Below are 19531 nucleotides of genomic sequence, written 5' to 3' on the forward strand. Positions count from 1 at the left end.
TGTTCAGATGGTTTTCCTCGCGGCGAGGAGGGGAGATCAAATGGGCACATCAATTATAAATTGTCCATAAATGTTACTGATGTGGGGGTTCGCTCTCTGGACTGTAGAATAACTCAACTCTATGGCTCCAGTGGGCTTCTGGACAAACAGAGCTGGGATGCTCCCTCTGCTGCGAGCGTTTAGGAGTCCATTCCCATCGTTCAGACGCTCTCAGCGCTCTGATGTGTGTGAAGCAAAAGCTTCTCTATCACTTAGCAGAAATGTTTGAAGCAAATCAACAGCAAGCTTGTTATAAGGTCAGAAAAATCTTTAAAAAAAAAGAGATACAGCACGCTAGATAGTGAGCCCGCCTGGACGTGGTGGTAGAAAGTTTTTTGACCTTTGAACTAAGGATATAAACCTTTTGGTACCTCGATATACTTCTGTAACTCACATGTTTTAAAACCTTACAATCACTCTCTCTTTTACATTTGATCAGAAAGCTCACAAATGTTCTAAAAACCTACAAATCTTCCGCCATCTTTGAACCATAAGCTGCAGCAACTTAAAGAGAAGAAGCCGCACAAGTCAGCTAAACATAGTTCTGACTTTTAGCGTCTCATAATGACTCAAAGGACTTGCAGATTCAGTCCCTTGTTTTACATCCCTACTCAAGACATTCTTTTCTAAAAATCCTTTTGCTCTGTGATTTCGGTAATTGTTCTTATTTTTATTTTATTAGTCTGACTTTGTTGTCTGCTTGTTTACGCTCTGCCTGTTGCTTTAATTGTCTCTCTGCTTTTATTTTCTGTTGTAAAGCACTTTGTTACTTGTATAGAAAAGTGCTATACAAATAAAGTATTATTATTATTATTATTATTTCTGTATTTTACACACAGACTGATTTTAGTGTAGTGAATTGTACCAGAGCCATCTCTGCACCAAGCCAGGGAAACACATTTTTGTTTTGCTTGCATGTGTGAAAACTTGGGTTATAGTACTCGAAATCAGTCTCGAGACCACTTCTGGAAGGTCTTGTCTCAGAATCGAAATTTTTATTCGGTCTCAGACTGGGCGGACTTCAGATTTTAAATCAAGACCACCACTGATAGGCTTATTTTTTCCATGTCATCACTGTGATAAGATGGAAAAAGCCTCTTTCTCAAAACAGAGAATAACTTAGGTTCATTAAAGTTGGATTTTTATCCCCCGGTTAAGGCTGCAACCCTCCCACTGTTACGGTCTAATGAGTGACACGCCCGCTGCACACAAGATGAAGATACTTCAATTATATTTATGGTCTTGGTCTTGACTCGGTCTGGCCCTGCCTCGGTCTTGGTCTAGACATTTCTTGGTCTAGTTTCAGAGCACTCTGGTCTCGGTTAGTGTGGTCTTGACTACAACACTGGTGAAAACACTAAATCTCATTAATTAACCTTTGCAGTCCACACACTCAGAGTCACTGATCCCCTAAGGTTGTGGAAAATGACAGACCACACACACACGCACACGCACACGCACACGCACACGCACACGCACACGCACACGCACACACACACAGCGTTTGGATTCGAATTCAGCTCACATATCTTTCTTTGGCTTTTGAGAGGATAACATCACCCTCGAGAGACCCTAACATCTCTTCCTCTTCGTCTTGAGTGAGGCTGACGGGGAGTAGCAGTCGACGCTGATGGCTCACACATGTGGCTGTGAAAAGGCCGCTCAGACGGCGAGGAGGGAGGAAGGAGGTCTTCAGCGCTGACGGACACAAGGCGTGTAAATACGCACAAGGTGTTGATGTAGTGCTGATCGTACATGCACAGTCATGCAAACATCCTCCTGAGCGGAGCGCTGCATGAGGTCCCTCGCAGTGCAAACACTGCATTATTGGCAACACATGTGCGGTGGTGTCTTCAGGCTTTGTTTCATGCTCCATCATCCTGCATGTCAGTGCCGGGTTTAATACAAACCTCTTGACATGGATTATAGTTTTAAAAAAAACTAGACAATAGATTTGCTGCTTTGATTTGTTTTATCTTGTAGCGTAGCATCTCTGACTTTTTTCAGCGTTTAAAATGTTTAATCAGTCAAATCAGAATATTTTAGGGGGGGATTTAGAGGGCTTTAAAGGGCCAGTTCACCTCTCTCTCTATCCCCGAGTGTTGTTTTCGTCAATTTAGGTCATTTCTGGGTGAATTTCAAAATGTTAAAACCTTTTCCACTGAGCAGCAATGTCTCCCAAAGCACGGGCTGCCATCTGTCTCCACAGAGAAGGGATAAAGTGTTTACACGAGCTTTGATGATAACAGTAGGGTGTTCCTGTTTTTTCGCTGAGCCATGTTGCTGGTTTTTTGTTTGCTTAGAAATACAATCGGCTGTGGCCACCTTATTCTTTGCTAGAGCAAAATCCAGCCTAAAAAAAGAGACTGTTTGAAATGTTTCAGAGTAAAAGAGTTCAGTCTCCTGCTCCTATAAGAGAAGTGATTCGTCGACCTGACATATGGATTTAACGTCCTGAGCTTCCAGTGATGACCTGAAAATGCTGAAAAGCTACTCAGGTGGACGTAATGACCACTGAGTACTCAGCCAGACGAAGAAGAAAGCATCAACATCTTTCAGGCGGTTACTGTATGTAGAAGTAGATAAACAGCCCATCAAAAGACGCCGGCTGTGTCTACTGCAAACTCAAACAATATATACTGCATAGACTGTTAGAATGCCATTAACAGCATACTGAACTACGGGGCTCTTATTCACAAAGCCTCCTAAATACTAAGAGTTACTCTTATAGATCCTGGTACAGAGGAAGGTTATTCAGAAAGCATTTTAACTCTTAAAATAGCTCCTGAGGTGTTAAACTGTCAGTAGGAGTGAGGAGAACTTTCAACGGGGTGAAGAGTTTCTCCAGCTGAGGAGAAAGAGAAGAAATGTTCTGCAAACACGACGTGAAGAATCATCTTTTTGATCGTTGGGCCACTTAGACGAAAAAGATTTGTGCAGAAATTTCAAATAATGAATGACTTTTTCCGTACAAAATGAGACACGCGTGTTGAGTGTCTGTGCATGTGGTTACCTCCACAGGTGCATCCAATCATTAATTAAGGCATTATTAACTTTTATCTGTGTGTTGCATTTGTCTGGGACGAGCTCATGCATTGGATAGGCAGTGGTTTAGTGTGACCAGTGTGCTGCTGTATCGTACTAAATTTGGCCACTTTAGTTTACATCCTGCACTTTCATGACGTACTACATACTCAATGTGACGTCATTTTTGGTATGAATAATGTGAAAGTGTGCGGTGTCTAGAGCAGGTTGTTGGCTGAGGCAGAGTGGATTTAGGAAATGTCAGCGGGGAAATAAATCACTCAGGACACACTTAGTCATTTTAATATATTTGTATATATTCATATATTACACATTTAATACAGGCACGATGAGAAATCATAAAGACAAAAAGTGGCTGTGATATTGGTAAAAATGTACAATTTATGAGAATCATTTACACAATTTTGCTCTCTTTAAAGTCTGTTTTAATACAACATATAAAGACAGAAAAAAGAATGGGAAAGTGGAGAAAGGAGCCCTGTGAAGTTTATTTTTGAAAGTGTTGTCGGGACAGCAAGAACCAGCTTGCTGAGACTGAACACGATTACAGAAATTTGTGCTTCTTTTTTTTTTTCTTTTTTAAACGCATTTGGCTGATCTGACAAAAAAAAAAAACACTTATCGAGACTATTAAGAGAAAACAGAGAGCGACCAGTTCAATTCTCACTGTGCAACTGTCTGGTGCTACGATTTTTGGGAAACTCAACTACCTTCAAAACTGGCTGATTAAAGTTCAAAGACAAATATAAAATGTGAGTCTAACGGACATTTCAACCCAATCCAGAAAAAAACATCTTCCTCTGAATTCTTCTTAAATGTTTGAGTCTTTAACGTCGCCCTCTAAGGATGATATAAAACACTTAAAAAAATGTTTGTTACATATGTTTACTCTGGCTAAAACCTTAACTCAGAGTTCAGGTAGCCACATGATGCACAGTGTATGAAACACCAGCCCTTAAAGGTCAACGCTTCAAAGCAACTCATCTTCTGATATCCAACACATAAACCAATCTCAGGACGAATACATGGTACTGTAAATGTCCGACACAGCTTGAGATACTCCATGAAGGAGAAAATAGCAACGACAACGGCAGCCTTCATAAGTTAAGGCAAGAATGAAGCACCAAGAGCCAAATAAGGCAAACCTCCATCCGTCTCATAGACTGTATATATCAAGTGGACGTAGCCATTGTGACACTACCCGTTGGGTTTTTTGTGCGGCTGAGGGTGTTAAGTCTGACATTTTGGCTGCTGCCATCTTGCTTTTTGTGCAGTGATAACATTTACAGAATGAACTCCATGTTGTGACGTACCGAAGATTTTAAACGGGTAATTAGGACCATTATAACCATTATTCTCATGAGAGAATCACAACACACAGCTGACAGGATGGGTCGCTATAATTCTATTTTAAGGCGGTATTGTGTCGTTAAAGGTTTGCAACATGTTGGATATGACGTGAATCTGAATGATAATTGTGCATTCACAGCTTTGCATTTGATCTGTGACTAAAATGGACTCTTAAAATCAGGAGGGACAACGCTGTCATATGAATGCTAACATTAGCATACATTACTGTACATGAGGAAAAGTGAACAGCTAGGTCTGCCAGCCAACAGTAAAGATAACGAGCTAATATTCATTTATTTTTGGGGCTGTTTAGTCGACAATAAACGGTAAACACATAGTGCAGAATTATCTGGCAGTAATGTAAGCTAGATGAGAGTCAGGTTAGCTAGTTATTTGGTTGATGAGGGACGGGGGCTGTTTTATCGACAGTTCGCACAATCTGCAAAGCTAGCTAACAGTACTGTTAGCTAGATGAAAGTATGGTAAGCTAGCTAAAGCGTTGTGGTGGGGGGAGGTTTTTTTTGTCAACAGTTTAAGGTTCACACATACTGCAGAGCTAGCTAACAGTACTGTTAGCTTACCATGCTGTCATCTAGCAAACGATTTTGGTTCGCTCATACCTTAGGGCTAGCTAACAGTTTAGTTAACTCGTAAATAATGCTAGCTAGCCTAATGTTTTGTGCAAGAATTGGTGAAATGGTGACGATTTGCCAGATAAAACAAAGTTTAAATAATTTGCAAACCAAAAGGCTTTAAATCCACTTCTTATACACAGTCTATGATTCATCCCTCCATTTTTTGCTGTTTAGACTTTCAAGAGTTGTTTCCCAGCATGCACTTGGGAAGAGGCAGGACAGGTTGGTAATCTAAAAAGGCAGTGCTGTGCCACATTATATCTAACCACAGTGAACAATGCTGGATTACTCAGTGTCGAGTAGTCGTGTTAAGGCATTTCGATCAGTAATTTGGCCTTTTGTTTTTGTGCTTACAGTCTTCTGCACAGTGAGAGCGTGTTAGGATGAGAGATGAGTAGAAGAAGATATTTTTAAAAAAAGGAAATCAATCATCAATCACAGAAGGCATAAAATGATTCATTCATTTCATGGAAGACAGTTTGGGTCGTAAAAACTTTTCTTTTCCCTTCAACATCCAAAATATCGGAGTAAAAAACACGACTGGCACATTGTTGGTGCTTTTTCTTATTACTGTGCTGTAGCGTACAAAAAAAACAAATACAGAGAAAAGTTGGACTGAGGCACATTTCTCCATCATAAGGGCACAAACGTTTGATAAAAAAAACCCACCGCCGGTTCTTTAAAAACAGGCTGCACGTTGAATTATGGGTAACATCCCTTGATTTTTTTTGTGCAGCTAACATTCAACGCAATGTTGAAGAGTGAAGAATGGCAGCTTTTCTATGAAGAGGGCTTCATAATGTAAAAAAATACAAGATGAATGAAAAGGGGAATTTACACAGGAAAAACCGCACCGATCACAGACCCCCCCCCCCAAAGAGGTGTTTGTTTATTAAAAATGACCTCTGTGCATTTTAGCAAAGAGTGACTTAAATCTGGAAAACCCACATGAGGGTAAAACCCTGACGCACTTTTGTTGCTTATTGAACCACAGTAAAAGAGGAGGCACTGAGGTCAGACTTCTTTTTTTTGCATTTGTTTGAAAGCACTTGGATGGTTTTTTTTTTTCCTGTTTTTTTAAAGGTCGAGTGTGTGAGTACGGTTTTTAAGACAGATTCTACCTTCATCGCTTCATTGCACATGATCAAAAACGACAAATCGTGAGGAGGAAAAAGGAAGAGAGGAAAACCAGTAAACAAAACTGATTTGAGTTGAGTCAGAGCTGGTCGAGCGGAAAATTCAGCGTTAATATTTACAGATCGGAGAGAGAGGAAACCTTTTCTTCTCCTCCGTGCAGACGTGGATTTTGTTTTATATTCCTGAAAGGCTCTTGAAAGATGGATACAAAGAGGAGCAAGAAGAAGCATCGGAAAGATTGTTAGTGCATTTTTTTCTTTGTTTTTTTTTTTCATGATTTCAAATACAATATAGATTTATATCTAATCCATAAATTGTCTTTCAGACTATACAGAAGTGAATTGATCAGAAAGCATTCTTAGACTTCATATCTACACATTTCCTGAAAGCTCGTCTTAAGTTTTCTTTTCTTTTATTTAAACAGTGTTCAATACTCAGTGCTGCTTTATTGTAGTGAGATTCTCGCTTGCCGGGGCGAAATGCAAAACTGTGCTCGGATGGATCCGGAGTTCTTGGGCAGCCTCGCAAATGTTGTGTCAAGCAAGATTTTTTTTTCTTTTGTTGAGAAACCAGAGTGATGGGTCAATTTAGGAATCTGCCATATAACGTCCTAAAGAGAAGAACAAAATGAGTCGTCGTTAGAACCTGATGGAAAAAAAGGAGTCAACTGGTTCACTTTATAGCTGAACTTGCTTTTATGTTTTAAGATTTGACCCTCAAGAAAACTTTTTTTAAAGGTCACATATTCTGCAAAATCCACTTCACCATGTTCCTCTAACTCTAACATGTGTCTCTAGTCTGTCTTCAAACCCCTCAATGATGAGAAAAGTCCATCCTCTCCGTCTTTTTCCTGCTCCACTTTTCAGAAAATGTGTGCTCAAACAGGCCGTTCGGAGATGTTCCCTTCATGACATCACAAAGGGCAGTAGCCCCTCCCCCAGGTGGGTGACACTCCCACAGCTAGGTGTTTGTTCTGCCCTCTGAGTCTGCCTTCTCTCAATAAACAATAGGACATGGAGCGAGAAAGCACTGAGACACCCAAGCCCTTCCAGAGAGGGGGCGTGGTCAGACACAGCTCATTTACATATTTAAAGCTACAGACACAGAAATAAAGCAGTATGAGATATATGCAAACGATAAAGGGGAGCATGTACCTGTTGCAAATCTCTTCTTGTTGAGAGACAGTCTGTACCCCGTCCCCAGCAGATCCATGTCCACTCCTGACAGGGTGCTCCCCTCATTCATAAACTGCACCGCCAGGGTGGAGGGGTTTGACGGGCCGTTCGACAGCTCAAACTTGGCCCTCAGAGAACCTGCGCCTGGGGGCCAAACACAGACAACATAAACTCACTGATATCCAGCTCTTTCTTCAGTGCACAAAGCTTTTACAAGAAATAAAATGCATAATATGCAGCATTGTCTTTCTATTCAATTGCAACATAAAAGTTGTGTTAAATTCCCTCCAAACTACAAATCCAAGTCTGTTTCTACACATTTTGAGAGCTACTTTACACCCAGTTTAAATTCCTTTGTAGAGGAAGGCAAAAAAGAAAAACAGAAACGTTTAAGGAATCTCTAGATGTATGTCTTTCACTTGTGTTATTTGCCACCTAAATTTAAATGCAATAAAAATTCAGCTTTTGTCTTCAAAAATGATTCGCAGTAACCATCGACTGTTTCTGTGAATCTGACTGATTTGCAGCAGAATTTCAAACAGAGTAGAAAAAGATGATTTACCTTCATTTTCTGACTTTTCTGAGATGTCACTCAGCTTCCACAGACACTTGTTCTGCTCTGCATTCCTAAGAAAAGAAAGAACATGTTGAGCTGCTGTCATAAATTAAAACAGAAATGTTTCCCACTCATAAAACAAGCAGCACACCCTACCAGAGGGAGTTGGGCAGAGACTGCATGCTGGTGACTCCTCCATCAACAGGCACTAAGACCTGGATGTTGGTGAGCGGACCTGGTGAGGCCATGGACTCGGGGTTGTATCGGTAATCCACCCGCAGGTCCGACGTACTCGGTGTGCACTTCCAGTAAATGGCCAGGTTGAGAGGGGTGGAATGAATCCCATCAGACTGCACCTGAACACAGCAGAACAGTATTTTGTCCAACTTTCAAAAAGAACATATACATCCTCAAATTCTCTGCTGCAAGGAGACTATAGGAGATGTGCACAGTGTTCCTCCAAAGTTTAGTGTAAAACTCTGTCTTTACCAATTCATGGATTTCTTTCATTGGAGGCTCATCGACAGCAGCCGCCATGTTGGAAATGCTGTCTCAGTCTAACTTTCAGTCAACCTAACGACAGGCTGAGAGCTGGAGCTGAGGCGGGTTTTAAACCTCCTGACAAACCGTTACACCGCGCCCACCTGTCAATCATGTCAGCTACACGCCTTCTTGTGAATAACTCTTATCCTTCATCAAATAAAAACTGATGAGTCATCAAAACATTCACCCCCCGTACAGTGTGTGTCCATCCAGACATGAGCTAATCACACCTATTTGTTTTTTTGAACCAGGCTGTAAACATGTTCATCTCAGCTGTAAAAACAGGCTTTTTGAATGGATGTGTATGTGACTTCCTGTGCTTCTGCAGCCAGCCTCTAGTGGACACTCGAGGAACTGCAGTATTTTGCACTTTATTAACACCTGCTTGTTTTTTACAGATGGCAGTATCAGATAATTAAGGAGTTATTTTGAGCTGCAAATCATGCAGAAGCTGCTCTATATGTCTCACAGACCGACAACATGAAAGGTGAAAATGAGTTTTATACAGGATATTTATATATAGTCAGAATATCAAAGAAAATGGTCTTTGTTGTTCTTTCTTACTTCCTGTTAATGAAGCACTTGGAGTAAGTATGTTTTCAGAGAGCACACTTGAACTGAACTTCTTGTATTTGAGTCTTCTGGGCTCACTGACCTGATATTTGAGGATGTCCACGTTATAGTAGGAAGCTGAAGGACTCTGATCGGCGGCTTTCCTGAGGTAGGACGTCAGTGCTTGCATGTTGAACCAGAAGTCCTTGGAGTTCGAGTCACTTTGGGAAGGATCGCTGAATAAAGAGACGAAACAGTCAACACACACACACACACACACACACACACACACACACACACACACACACACACACACACACACACACACACACACACACACACACACACACACACACACACACACACACACACACACACACACACACACACACACACACACACACACACACACACACACACACACACACACACACACACACACACACACACACGGGGGATTATCCAGATGCTGAATTAATAATTGCCCTTTAAAGCTCCAATTGGACGTAATAACTATTTTTCTATCCAAGTAGCTACCACATCAGATGCAATGGAAACAGACATATTGTCTTTGGATAACTGAGAGAAACCAGAAAATAGATTAAAAGAAAAGAAAACTGAGAGGAAGATTATTTCTTCTTGTTATATTTTCTGATCTACGACTGTTTTAAACACAGAGTTCAGTCAGGCAGATTGATTTGTGCCGTTACATACAGAGCTCAGGGCGCACTCACACTAGGGGCCTGAGCAAACTTCACCCTCAAAGTCCAGTTTGACGAGTGTGAGTGCTCCAATCAGCATCATCGCTACTCATTTTTAACATCACTTTTCAGCTCATCAGGAACTTTTCTCACATTTTTGGAACATCAGCTTTCAGATTTACTCCCCTACTTCAGTAAGGAAATATTTATAATTTATATATCCAAGTTATTATCACCATGTTAGTTTGATTCAGGGAGGAGGAAGTGACCTCTGCAGATAATCGGCTCCCTATGAGCGATGAACACAGAAAGTCGATTTACACTCCTGTTTGCTTCAGAACTGGTCATGTATATGAAGTTGTTCTAAAGAGGAGCTGGCGTGCAGGATGTCAGGGGCATGTTGAAACGTTTACTGCCCGAGAGCTCAGGTCTACATTAGAGCTCTTTGACTGAAGAGGTGAAGGAGATGTATGTGTTTTTAAATGAAGCAGCTGTTTGATGCTGTGGGCGTGAAGTATTTCAGAAGAGGACACGGCGCTGTTGAGAAGCCTGCCGGTGGAAAAATAGTTCCCTGACAGCGTAATGATAGCTTTATGTCACATTACTAATTGAATTTCCTCACACTGACGCAGACTACATTTCCTCGCTTGGTATCACAGAGTCCAAAACCCCCACGACTCCTGACAGTTAATCCACCCGTCGTCAGGTCGTTTCCAGACGCTTCTTTTAGTACATTAACAGACCCCCTCACCTGAAGAGCAGCTGCTGGTTGGGCAGGATCTGCTCCAGTCGGCTGGTGTTCTTCAGTTTGAAGGTGAGCACGGCGGGGGAGGGGTTGGTGGTGAACACCTTGATGATGCCCATTGGGAACGACAAGGTCATGTCTCCGGTGATCTTCACAATGCACCTGTGGAAAGAAAAACCACGGGAACATAGAGTTCAAATGTCTTATAATGATAATCTCTGCTGACTTGTTTTTCCAATTAACGAGTAAGAATTCATTCATTATTTAAAGGTTTATTTTTGGGGTATTTTGTCTTTATTTGATAGGACGGTGGATAGAGGAGGAAATCAGAGGAGAGAGAGACATGCAGGTAAAAAAAAACACAGGTCAGACTTGAACCAGGGCCGCCCGCTTGAAGGACTACGTCCTCCGTACAGGGGGATTAAACCCTAACCCTAAGCGTTAAGCCATCTGCACCACAGACGTTTGTTTTTTCTAAGTATCAGATAAGTACCAGAGTCTGGAGTGGACATGCACAGGTAAATGTTTTCGAGGGGGGTCATGCATGTCTTGAATGTTTTTTTTTAGAGGTCTTTTCTTTCTTTTGGGGCTCATTTGATTTTTGGAGCCGATAGTGGACATACTGGCCCAGCTTTAACACACCTTCACCCTCCCTTTTCTTCATATACATCGACATGTTTCTACAGTTTAATAAAAATCCTGCATCGAGTCAAAGTCTTCCTCCTCTTGCGGTCAGCCTCAGCCGCGGTGGTTACACACCACCTCGCACCGTGTCTCCGCTGCATTGCTTCTGAAATGTTCCATTTGCTAATCCCTGCATAAATAAGTCTTTTGCAGAGCAGCAATTTAGCAGCAGTTAACCAATAAAACGGCTGCATGTTTTCTCTGCCCCGGACTATAATCTGCCTCATGTAGGTTATCCACTCTGAAAGAATGGTGTCAGACTAACGCAAAACATTCCAACACAGGCGCTAACACTCTGCTCAGAAGCCCTTTGGTTGGTGCGTTTGGCAGAGTGCATGCTGGGTAATACCCCATGAGGTGCAGGAAACCATGTACTCTTATGGTTTTAGGGTCAAATATGGACAAAACAATGTGTATGCGTGCAGGTCTGAGTCGGGGGCCTTTGAGCGGCTGGAGGTCATGTGAGACTCACTTAGTGGGATCAGCTCCTTTGAAGTAAGCATTAACCGATTCTGTGAAGGCCACGGCAATGGGCAAAGCATCTTGGGATGCCAGGGTCACAGGGCTGGGACCGCGAGATGTCCCTGAGAAGGAGAGAGAAAGAGTTTAAGGTTTTCGGCTTGCAGGTCAGACTTTTATGACAGTCAAAGTATGAAGGTTGTGGATCATGCAGAGATGCATCGAATCGTTTTGTTATCACATTTCAGCAAGACAGGAATGCATTCTGAGTCAGCACATTCTGTTAATCGTGGGGAAAAGCTGAAATTTAAGCTTTGATATACAAACAAGAAACAAACCACTCCAGTTAAAGAAGCTCGAGCAAAAACATGTTCTGCATTTTATTTTGAAAATTGTCAGTAAATTGACAAAATTGTAAATGTTCTGCTTCTCGGATATTTATTTTTGCTAATTGAATAAGGGTTTGTCCATCTAGCGTTTTTTTTTCCCCGGGAGCTAGCGTCTTTTTTTTCAATTGTTTTCAATGTGTAGAGCGCTCGCAGCAGCAGGCGGCCGTCCAGAGAAAAAGCGCAGCGCCCAGCATCTTTATTATGAGTCTTTTTTGTGCGGACGCTCGGAGCGCTCAAGTTGAAAATCATTGAACTTTTCAAAAAGGTGCTGTTGATGTCACCGGCGCTCTTTTCCAAAACCTAAGATATTCCCTGTTATTTTGCCTCGATCTCAAATATATAATATTAAATAATATATACATGCAGCAAAGAGTAAAGGTGAAGTGCCGGTCATATTGCGGCCGTTGTCAACAAACTGTTGTCATAGAGACAGGACAGACGTGCAGCTTTGTTCATCTCAACGCACAAACGCTTCATGCAAGAGCTCATGAGCGCACAGTCAGCGCTATTTTGCCCAGGAAAAAACGCTAGGTGGACACATGGCCTTAAGAACAAAGCCACATTAGCAATATCTCTGCTTACAAGCTTTTTACATAAAGAGAGTAAGAGTAAATGTCCTTATTTGAACAACGTAAACGTCAAATTTAAGGTTTAATCATGCAAAGATGCATCGTATCTTTATTAAGAATATTTGTGTCATTAGATTGAAGCAAAACATCAATGCATTGCGAGTCAATACGTTTTGTCATACGGGGGAAAAACTGAAATAAGGGTCATTGTAGAGGAGCCTCTCCAGGACATATTCTGTCATTGTGTCGACTTAAAACGCCAAATTTCACTGCAAATTCTTGAAAGAATTGGAATGCAAGCTGCAATGTTTAAGTTGTTTTTGCTTTGTTGCAGTTACAAGTTAAACATCTCACAAAAACCCATCCAATGATCTATTGTCTGAGAGAAATGTTCGTCTCCTGAGGTCATCTGCAGTCAACTTCTGAGTCAAAATGAAGACTGAAAATGTGTAAAACTGTCATTAAACTCAAAGAAAATTAGATTATGCACTACACATGCCCCCTTTCTGAGCTAGTCAACTGCATGGTCGCTGAAAATGTTGCAGGGATTGGTTGAATTTGTGTAAACTTTCCAAACATTGCAACCTTCTGGAGAGACTGATATAGTATCAAATCAAGACTCATTAGATGGTCAGAATATAACCAGACTAGATTCAAACAAAATTCACAAGTCAAAAAAGTCAAGGCACATCATTTAGAAATCAAATATTTGAAATGTTAGGTGTTGATGTTGTTGACAAGAAGACAGGTGTGAGAATAAAATGTGAATATGGAGAAACGCAATCATGTCAAAGCAAGACATCCAGTTGTTCATCCTGCTCGTCCAGCAGGCTGGTGTTGGTTAGTTTTAGTAACATACAGATAGGAGAGTCTTCTCGTTTGAAGGTTCATCATACCTGCAGGTGTCTCACATCGCTTCTCAAAGGTAGGCAGCTTCGCTATGAACACATCGTCCTCTTTACATCACATTTAAGGTGTAAAGAAGGAAAGAGGAGATAAACAAACCCAGACAATGTGAGGAGAGATGATGCTGACAGTGACACCAATGTGTGACGCTTGAAGGTAAGCACTGATCTGCCTGCACAGGTGTGGGAAGCTAGGAGCTAACAGGTGCTAACGATGAGAAGTGAAATGAATGAAGAGGAGAGGAGATGATGGAAATGATAATTTTTTTAAGGGGGAGAACATAAGAGTTTAAAAAGGAAGACTCACTTTGGCTTAGTAGGAAAAAAGGAGAGAGGGAGAGCAGCTCTGGCTCGGGGGAGGAGAGGGAGAGGGCGGAGGTGTGCTCAGCTCCTGTGAGGAGAGGAGTCAAGGAAGGAAGGAAGGGAGGAGAGGAAAACAGAACATTGCTTTGCAGAGATAAAAGCTTGTGAGAAGCTGAAGAAACAAGGAGTAAAAAGTCCAATAAAAAAGGAGATAATTAAAAGACAGAGGCCGAGGATGCTCACCAACAGTGGGCGTGTTTGCAGCGCTGAGCGAGGCGTTCGAGGACAAGGAGGAGGAGCTCTCTGCCCGGGCGAGAGGGGCAGAATTAGGAGGAGGGCTGGCGTTCGAGGTCTTGGGTGGGCTAAACGGCCGTACCTGAATGATTAAATAAGATGATATTAAAAACAATCAGAGCATGTATTTTAAAGCTCCTGTGAGGAACTTTTAGTTTGTCCACAGGGGGCGCCAAAATCCACATTATTAATCTTGTTGGTGATGGTCATGTTTGCTTTAAAAGGTCACAAAGAGGCAACTAAACTTAAACTTAAATATTTTAGAGATTTAACTCACAATTTCATTGATTCCTGTGAGCTTCCCGCTGGAAAGTTTGGGCCTGGACGAGGGTCGAGGTGGGGGCACCAGGGCTCCAGCTGTCAACGGAGTTGTAGGCCGGTTTGGAAGTGGCACTACACAAAAACACGGACAAAGAAGCAATATTTTACTGGTTGTAGAGAGTCAAACTGCATTGGAATCGGGTACAAACTACAAGCCAGAAGTGGCCTAAAATATAAGGTACTGTATGAATGTGCACCATTATCCAGCTTACAGATGAAAAATGGTCACTTTTGCTTGTAGCCACCGGAATTAATAGTCAGTAATTAATAATTTATTATTTTTTAAACTAATAGGTCGACAAAGCCAGTTAAATGTTGCGTCTAAGCTGTAATGCAGCCACCCGCCACTAGTCGGGGCTGTAGCTCCACTTTATGAGCCCGTTCAACCCGCTTTAAGGCTCGGTTATTAACCGGCACAGTAAACGGAGAGAATCTCATTGAAGCACCTCGGTTTGGGATTTTGATCAAGAAAATTTAGATAAAGTTATGAGTAGGCTGGGAAAATTTAAGATGGAATAAGACCAATCCACCAGAGCATCGAAACGTAACCACATTCAGCTCAGGCATGCGCTGCTAGCACTGCTAATGTTAGCCACACTAAAACCCATTTGGTACTGTTTGCTCTCAGACGCTGTGACGCCCATTTTTAGCCCGGTTGAATAAATTTGACCCAAATGTGACTGTTTAATGAGTTTTTTCTTACTAATTTGAACGTGAATTTGTTATTGATCAACTTTTGAATTAGTCACCTAGGAACATCCCTCGTATACATCTTTGTAGACATCTTTTCCAGAGGTTCTTACTTAAGAAGGCTTCGTTTGAGGTACCTTTGCATCATCACATAGGTGCTCAAACCAAGAAGAAAAGGCCTTTTTTTTTTATTACAGATTAAAATCTCACCGCACTGGCTGCTGGTGAAGCTGGTGAAGGCCAATATGCTAAACTCAAGGTTTAAATGGTAATCTGAAAACCAGTGTTTGTTGCAAGGTGGCTACGCCCCCCTTCTTATCTACAATCGTCCCCTTTTGAGAAAAATAACCCAAATCCTCTATCGGTCAGGCTAAAGTGCAAACCAACGTATTTACAAGTTCCAAGAGAGTTTCATTCAACTTGATGCAACAAACAGTCATGCATGAAAAAAAAAAGTATAAAAACCATAAAAGCAAAAAACGTGTTACAGAAATGAAAATCAAAAACAGAAAACACAGTTCATACCTAACGTGACAAAAAGAAACTTAAAGACAAACTTTGCAAACCAGGCAGTGAGTTGGATAAGCAAACCTTTAAAATAAATCGACATAAACACAAGAAAAACGTTCAAAAAAATATTCAACTTCACAAATAAAACAAACTTATCACACAGTTCAAATCAAACAAAATGTGAAACAGAAAGTCCAAACTCAGGCAAACACCACTCGCATCAATATTTATGTTACCAGTGAAGATTTTGGACGATAGAGAAGCAGCCGCCATCGCCCTATCCGTGACCCCAGAGAAGACATCCGAGATGCCGGGGTTTCCGTCCTCTCTGCCGCCTGAAGCTCCGCCGCACGCCTCGGCAGAGTCGTCAGAGAGGAGGCGAGTCGACCTGCCCGAGCCAGACTGCAGTCTCTGGAGCTCCTTCACAGACGCCCCCGAACCCTGACGGCGAGGAGGAGCGACGTCATCACTGAAGGCGATCCACTGGCACTGGGACCAGGACACCGAGGAGAAGGCGTCGACGCTCTTTGGAGGGCTGGAGGGCGCCGGGCTGTTGATGGGGTCGACTTGCTCGGTGGGCAGGGTGATGGGGGCGCTCTGGGCCCTCGCTGGTACGGGCTTGAGTGCTTGGAAAGGGTTTTCTGGCGAATCCCAGGGAGAGGAAGTGGACGAGGAGAAATAGGAGACTTCTTTGGACTGTTCTGCGAGGCTCTCTGCGAGGGGCGGGGAGCACTCGGGTTGGGGCGCCGTCTCAGCTGAAGGGGGGGCGACGTGATTGACACAGGCGAGTAAAACTGATCAGACTTTTAGTCACACAACAAAAAAAAATACAGAAAAGCAACCGCTCGTCAGTTAGTCGCACACAAGCAGCAACCTCATGAAACATGGAGCCAATGCAAGGGTGCAAAAAAAACTGCAGTTCCTCAAGTGTCCACTTGAGGCTGGCTCCAACAGACAAGGAATCCCCTTAAGCCCAATTTTAAAATATGTATTTTTACAGCAGAAATAAACATGATGATAAACTGATCAAATGTAAGATGGAGAAAGTATTTCCAATATGGCGACTGCCATCCTTGAGCTTCAAAATGACGTCGCTGAGACTACGTCCATATTTTATAGTCTTTGGTTTCACCTAAAACTAGCGTCACTTTGAGGAAGATTTTAGTTTGTTGTGTACTGAATGAAATGAATGAAAAAATGAACGTCTGTTTTCTCCAAATAATTCCTGGCTCATCGCCTATCTTGGTATAACTATCAACTCACTGATAAATTAATAGTTCTGAAAACCACTCGTACTTTAAATCAACCTCCTTAGCGTTCATAAAACTGTCGACTGTCAGTCGACTTTTGGCAAAATCAGACGAATCAGGCGCCGCTATGTAAATCCTTAGTCGGGGACAGGCCTAGTAGTGATTATGATCTGAGCTTTAAACGATCTTTGGAGGCAAAATCTTACTTATTTGTTGCTACCAACACTTAGAGTATGGACTGTTGGTCTTTGTGTCTCTTATCTAAATCACGTCCATCATGATGACATCAACAGCAGTTATGTTTTATACGCATTGGGTTCATGTCTTTGTGCAGTTAAGATTTTGCAAACCAATCAAATATTATTCTCGAGGCTCAGAGAGGATCTGAATCTGTAGCTCGAGAGGAGTTATCTGTTTTATCTGTACATAAACAACCATGCACATGACGGTCAAACAACGCTTTTAAAAACTGGGGAAAAAGCAACAAATCCTGACACGGTTTGCACGCATTTATGTTGTAAGAAAAAAACCAGTCGGACTCACACAAATACTCTGACATGCATCTGAGGTAAAGATAGAGAAAACAGCATGCAGAGAAAGGCTGTTGATGAGTGCTTCACGCTCTTTCCAACAAGCCGAGCACACACTGTTTTACCTGCGGCCTCCGGCAGAAAGACGTCATCCATCAGTAAAGATGGAGAAGAAGGGATTGAAAGGAAGAGAGAAGCGAGGTCTAACGAGAGATGTTCAAAAAGAAATACGGAAATAAATCAAATGAATAAAACACCAAGTCATGAAAAACTCGTAATAAAACAAATCAAAAAACAAATCAAAATGCAAAAATCAATGTATGAAAGTCCAATCATTGTGAGCGTCTTTTCATTGAAGGTGTAATCTTTTGAAACCTTAATGCGTCATGTGTGCTTTCGGAGCTGCTAATGCCGCCTCACTGTACACAGAGAGATTTAACAGGTTCTTTAAGCCGGCCCTTAATTCCCTCCACGTATCCTAATCAGGGCACTGCGAGCTGCTCTTTTGACTTTTAAGCCGAGACCTTTGACAGTAACGAGACACTTGTTTGACAACATACGTGCCAGTGGGCTTTATAGCCGATCCGCTGACCTCAACTAGGTGCCAATTAACTGTGGATTACGCTTAACCTAGGCGACGGGTCAGCGCTAATGTCACTCCGTTTAAAGAGGGGTGTCATGCACCGGAGCTGTGAGAATCGCACTAAGACGGCGCTGTGTGTCTCCAAAAACTTCAACAGCAACAAAAGTAAAACAAACATTTAAATGTCTTCCTGTTTGTTTTAGGACTCTTTGTTTAAAATCCAAAATGTTTTAAAACAGTTTTGGCCGTTATGTCGATACCAGCCAAGCTCCTGGAGGCAGTTTTACACTTTAAAGGCAGGGCTGGTCATTTATAAAAACTAGCTTGATTTTGAAAGTAGCATTCCCTCAGTGCGCCGTCTGCACCCACCGCCTCCTCTCTGTGCTCCCTCTTAAGCCACGCCCCCTCACTTACATCCAGAAGTGGACCTCAGCTCATCTCTGTCATTGTGTAGAAACTACATCGTCTCATGTCTCATTCAGCGGTCAGTAAACTCTCAGTTTAAACTCCTAAAGTCATCGGTGACGCTCTTTGAGTGTGAGCTAGAGCACGCAAGAGGTAGAGAGCGAGCAGGGAGACAGGGAGGCGTCTGATTGGTTCATCAGATTGGTACCTCGTGGCAGACATTGGTCAAAGTTTTTACAGACTTACAAACTGATACAGATGATGGATTTACTTTGATCCTTTTTCAGAGAACATGAGTTATTAATTTCTGTCAGGACCTAAAGACAATTTACACCAGAATCTGAAGAAGTGGATCTGGAGGAAATGACCGACCCTGACTTAACTCACAAATATTAAAGCAAGACAACTTCCTGCTATGTACAGAGCATGAAGGCGTGAAATGGTCCAGAGTTTAAAGCGATGTCTAACGGGGGTTTAACAGTTTGTAGAGGTCACGGTTTGGTACGAGTTTGGATCAACAGGAAAAAAAGTGTCAGAAAGTCCTGGATACATTTTTCCAAGTTTCTCTAATTTAATTGGAGCAGACAGTCGTGCATGTTACAGATTTGTTTTTTCCCCATCTCTGGTTGTTCAGATCAACCTGCGACACTTGGTACAGTCTGTGTTGTGTTTAACATAAAACAAATAAAAAAATAAAAGAGGGAAACTAAACAAAAAGCAACACAGAAAATAAAAACATCTCCAGAAATGAAAAAATAAACTTCATCTGGGTCAAACCAAATAAAAACTACGCTAACACTTTAAAATAAGGTCACAATATTCAACATTAACTAGCCGCTTGTTAGCATCAACTAAATGTTTGTCCTCCTAATTACTTCATATCAGGGGTGGGAATCACCAGAGGCCCCATGATAACATCTTAACACTTGGGTCACGATATGATCAATAAGAAAAAGTTCTCAGTCCATTCATCTCACTTCAGTCTTTTTATTTCAAGTGTGAGCTGTGTTGGACTCCACATTCACCGCTACCACTAACACCCTTTATAAGGCCTGACTGTAACCCTCTGACTGGTTTGACACATTTTCATCCAGAGATGCTGTGTAATAAAAGAGGAAAGAAAAATCTTAAATTGTTAATGTGTGCAGGATTCAGGGTAAA

At 41.9% G+C, this 19531-nt stretch overlaps 1 protein-coding gene across 12 annotated transcripts in view; it reads right to left on the bottom strand.

The window, feature by feature from the left end:
* Positions 1-3350: 3350 nt before the first annotated feature.
* Positions 3351-19531, bottom strand: part of fcho2 (FCH and mu domain containing endocytic adaptor 2) — a 58062-nt gene continuing 41881 nt past the window's right edge. For 2 of the 12 annotated variants that reach the window (XM_065965226.1, XM_065965227.1), the window contains 13 exons: positions 17508-17585; positions 15839-16357; positions 14359-14474; positions 14031-14163; positions 13792-13875; positions 13476-13535; positions 11635-11746; positions 10485-10640; positions 9136-9268; positions 8094-8293; positions 7944-8008; positions 7361-7525; positions 3351-6816 (listed from right to left, as the gene is read on the bottom strand). In XM_065965226.1, the coding sequence (XP_065821298.1) occupies positions 6794-6816; positions 7361-7525; positions 7944-8008; positions 8094-8293; positions 9136-9268; positions 10485-10640; positions 11635-11746; positions 13476-13535; positions 13792-13875; positions 14031-14163; positions 14359-14474; positions 15839-16357; positions 17508-17585 (1844 nt within the window). In that variant the 3' untranslated portion in view covers positions 3351-6793. The remainder of the gene's footprint in view (positions 6817-7360; positions 7526-7943; positions 8009-8093; positions 8294-9135; positions 9269-10484; positions 10641-11634; positions 11747-13475; positions 13536-13791; positions 13876-14030; positions 14164-14358; positions 14475-15838; positions 16358-17507; positions 17586-19531) is intronic. The other 10 variants (XM_065965229.1, XM_065965232.1, XM_065965234.1 and 7 more) reach the window with 7 other exon arrangements.

This window comes from Labrus bergylta, chromosome 17 (assembly GCF_963930695.1).
Source record: "Labrus bergylta chromosome 17, fLabBer1.1, whole genome shotgun sequence".
NCBI classification, from domain to species: domain Eukaryota; kingdom Metazoa; phylum Chordata; class Actinopteri; order Labriformes; family Labridae; genus Labrus; species Labrus bergylta.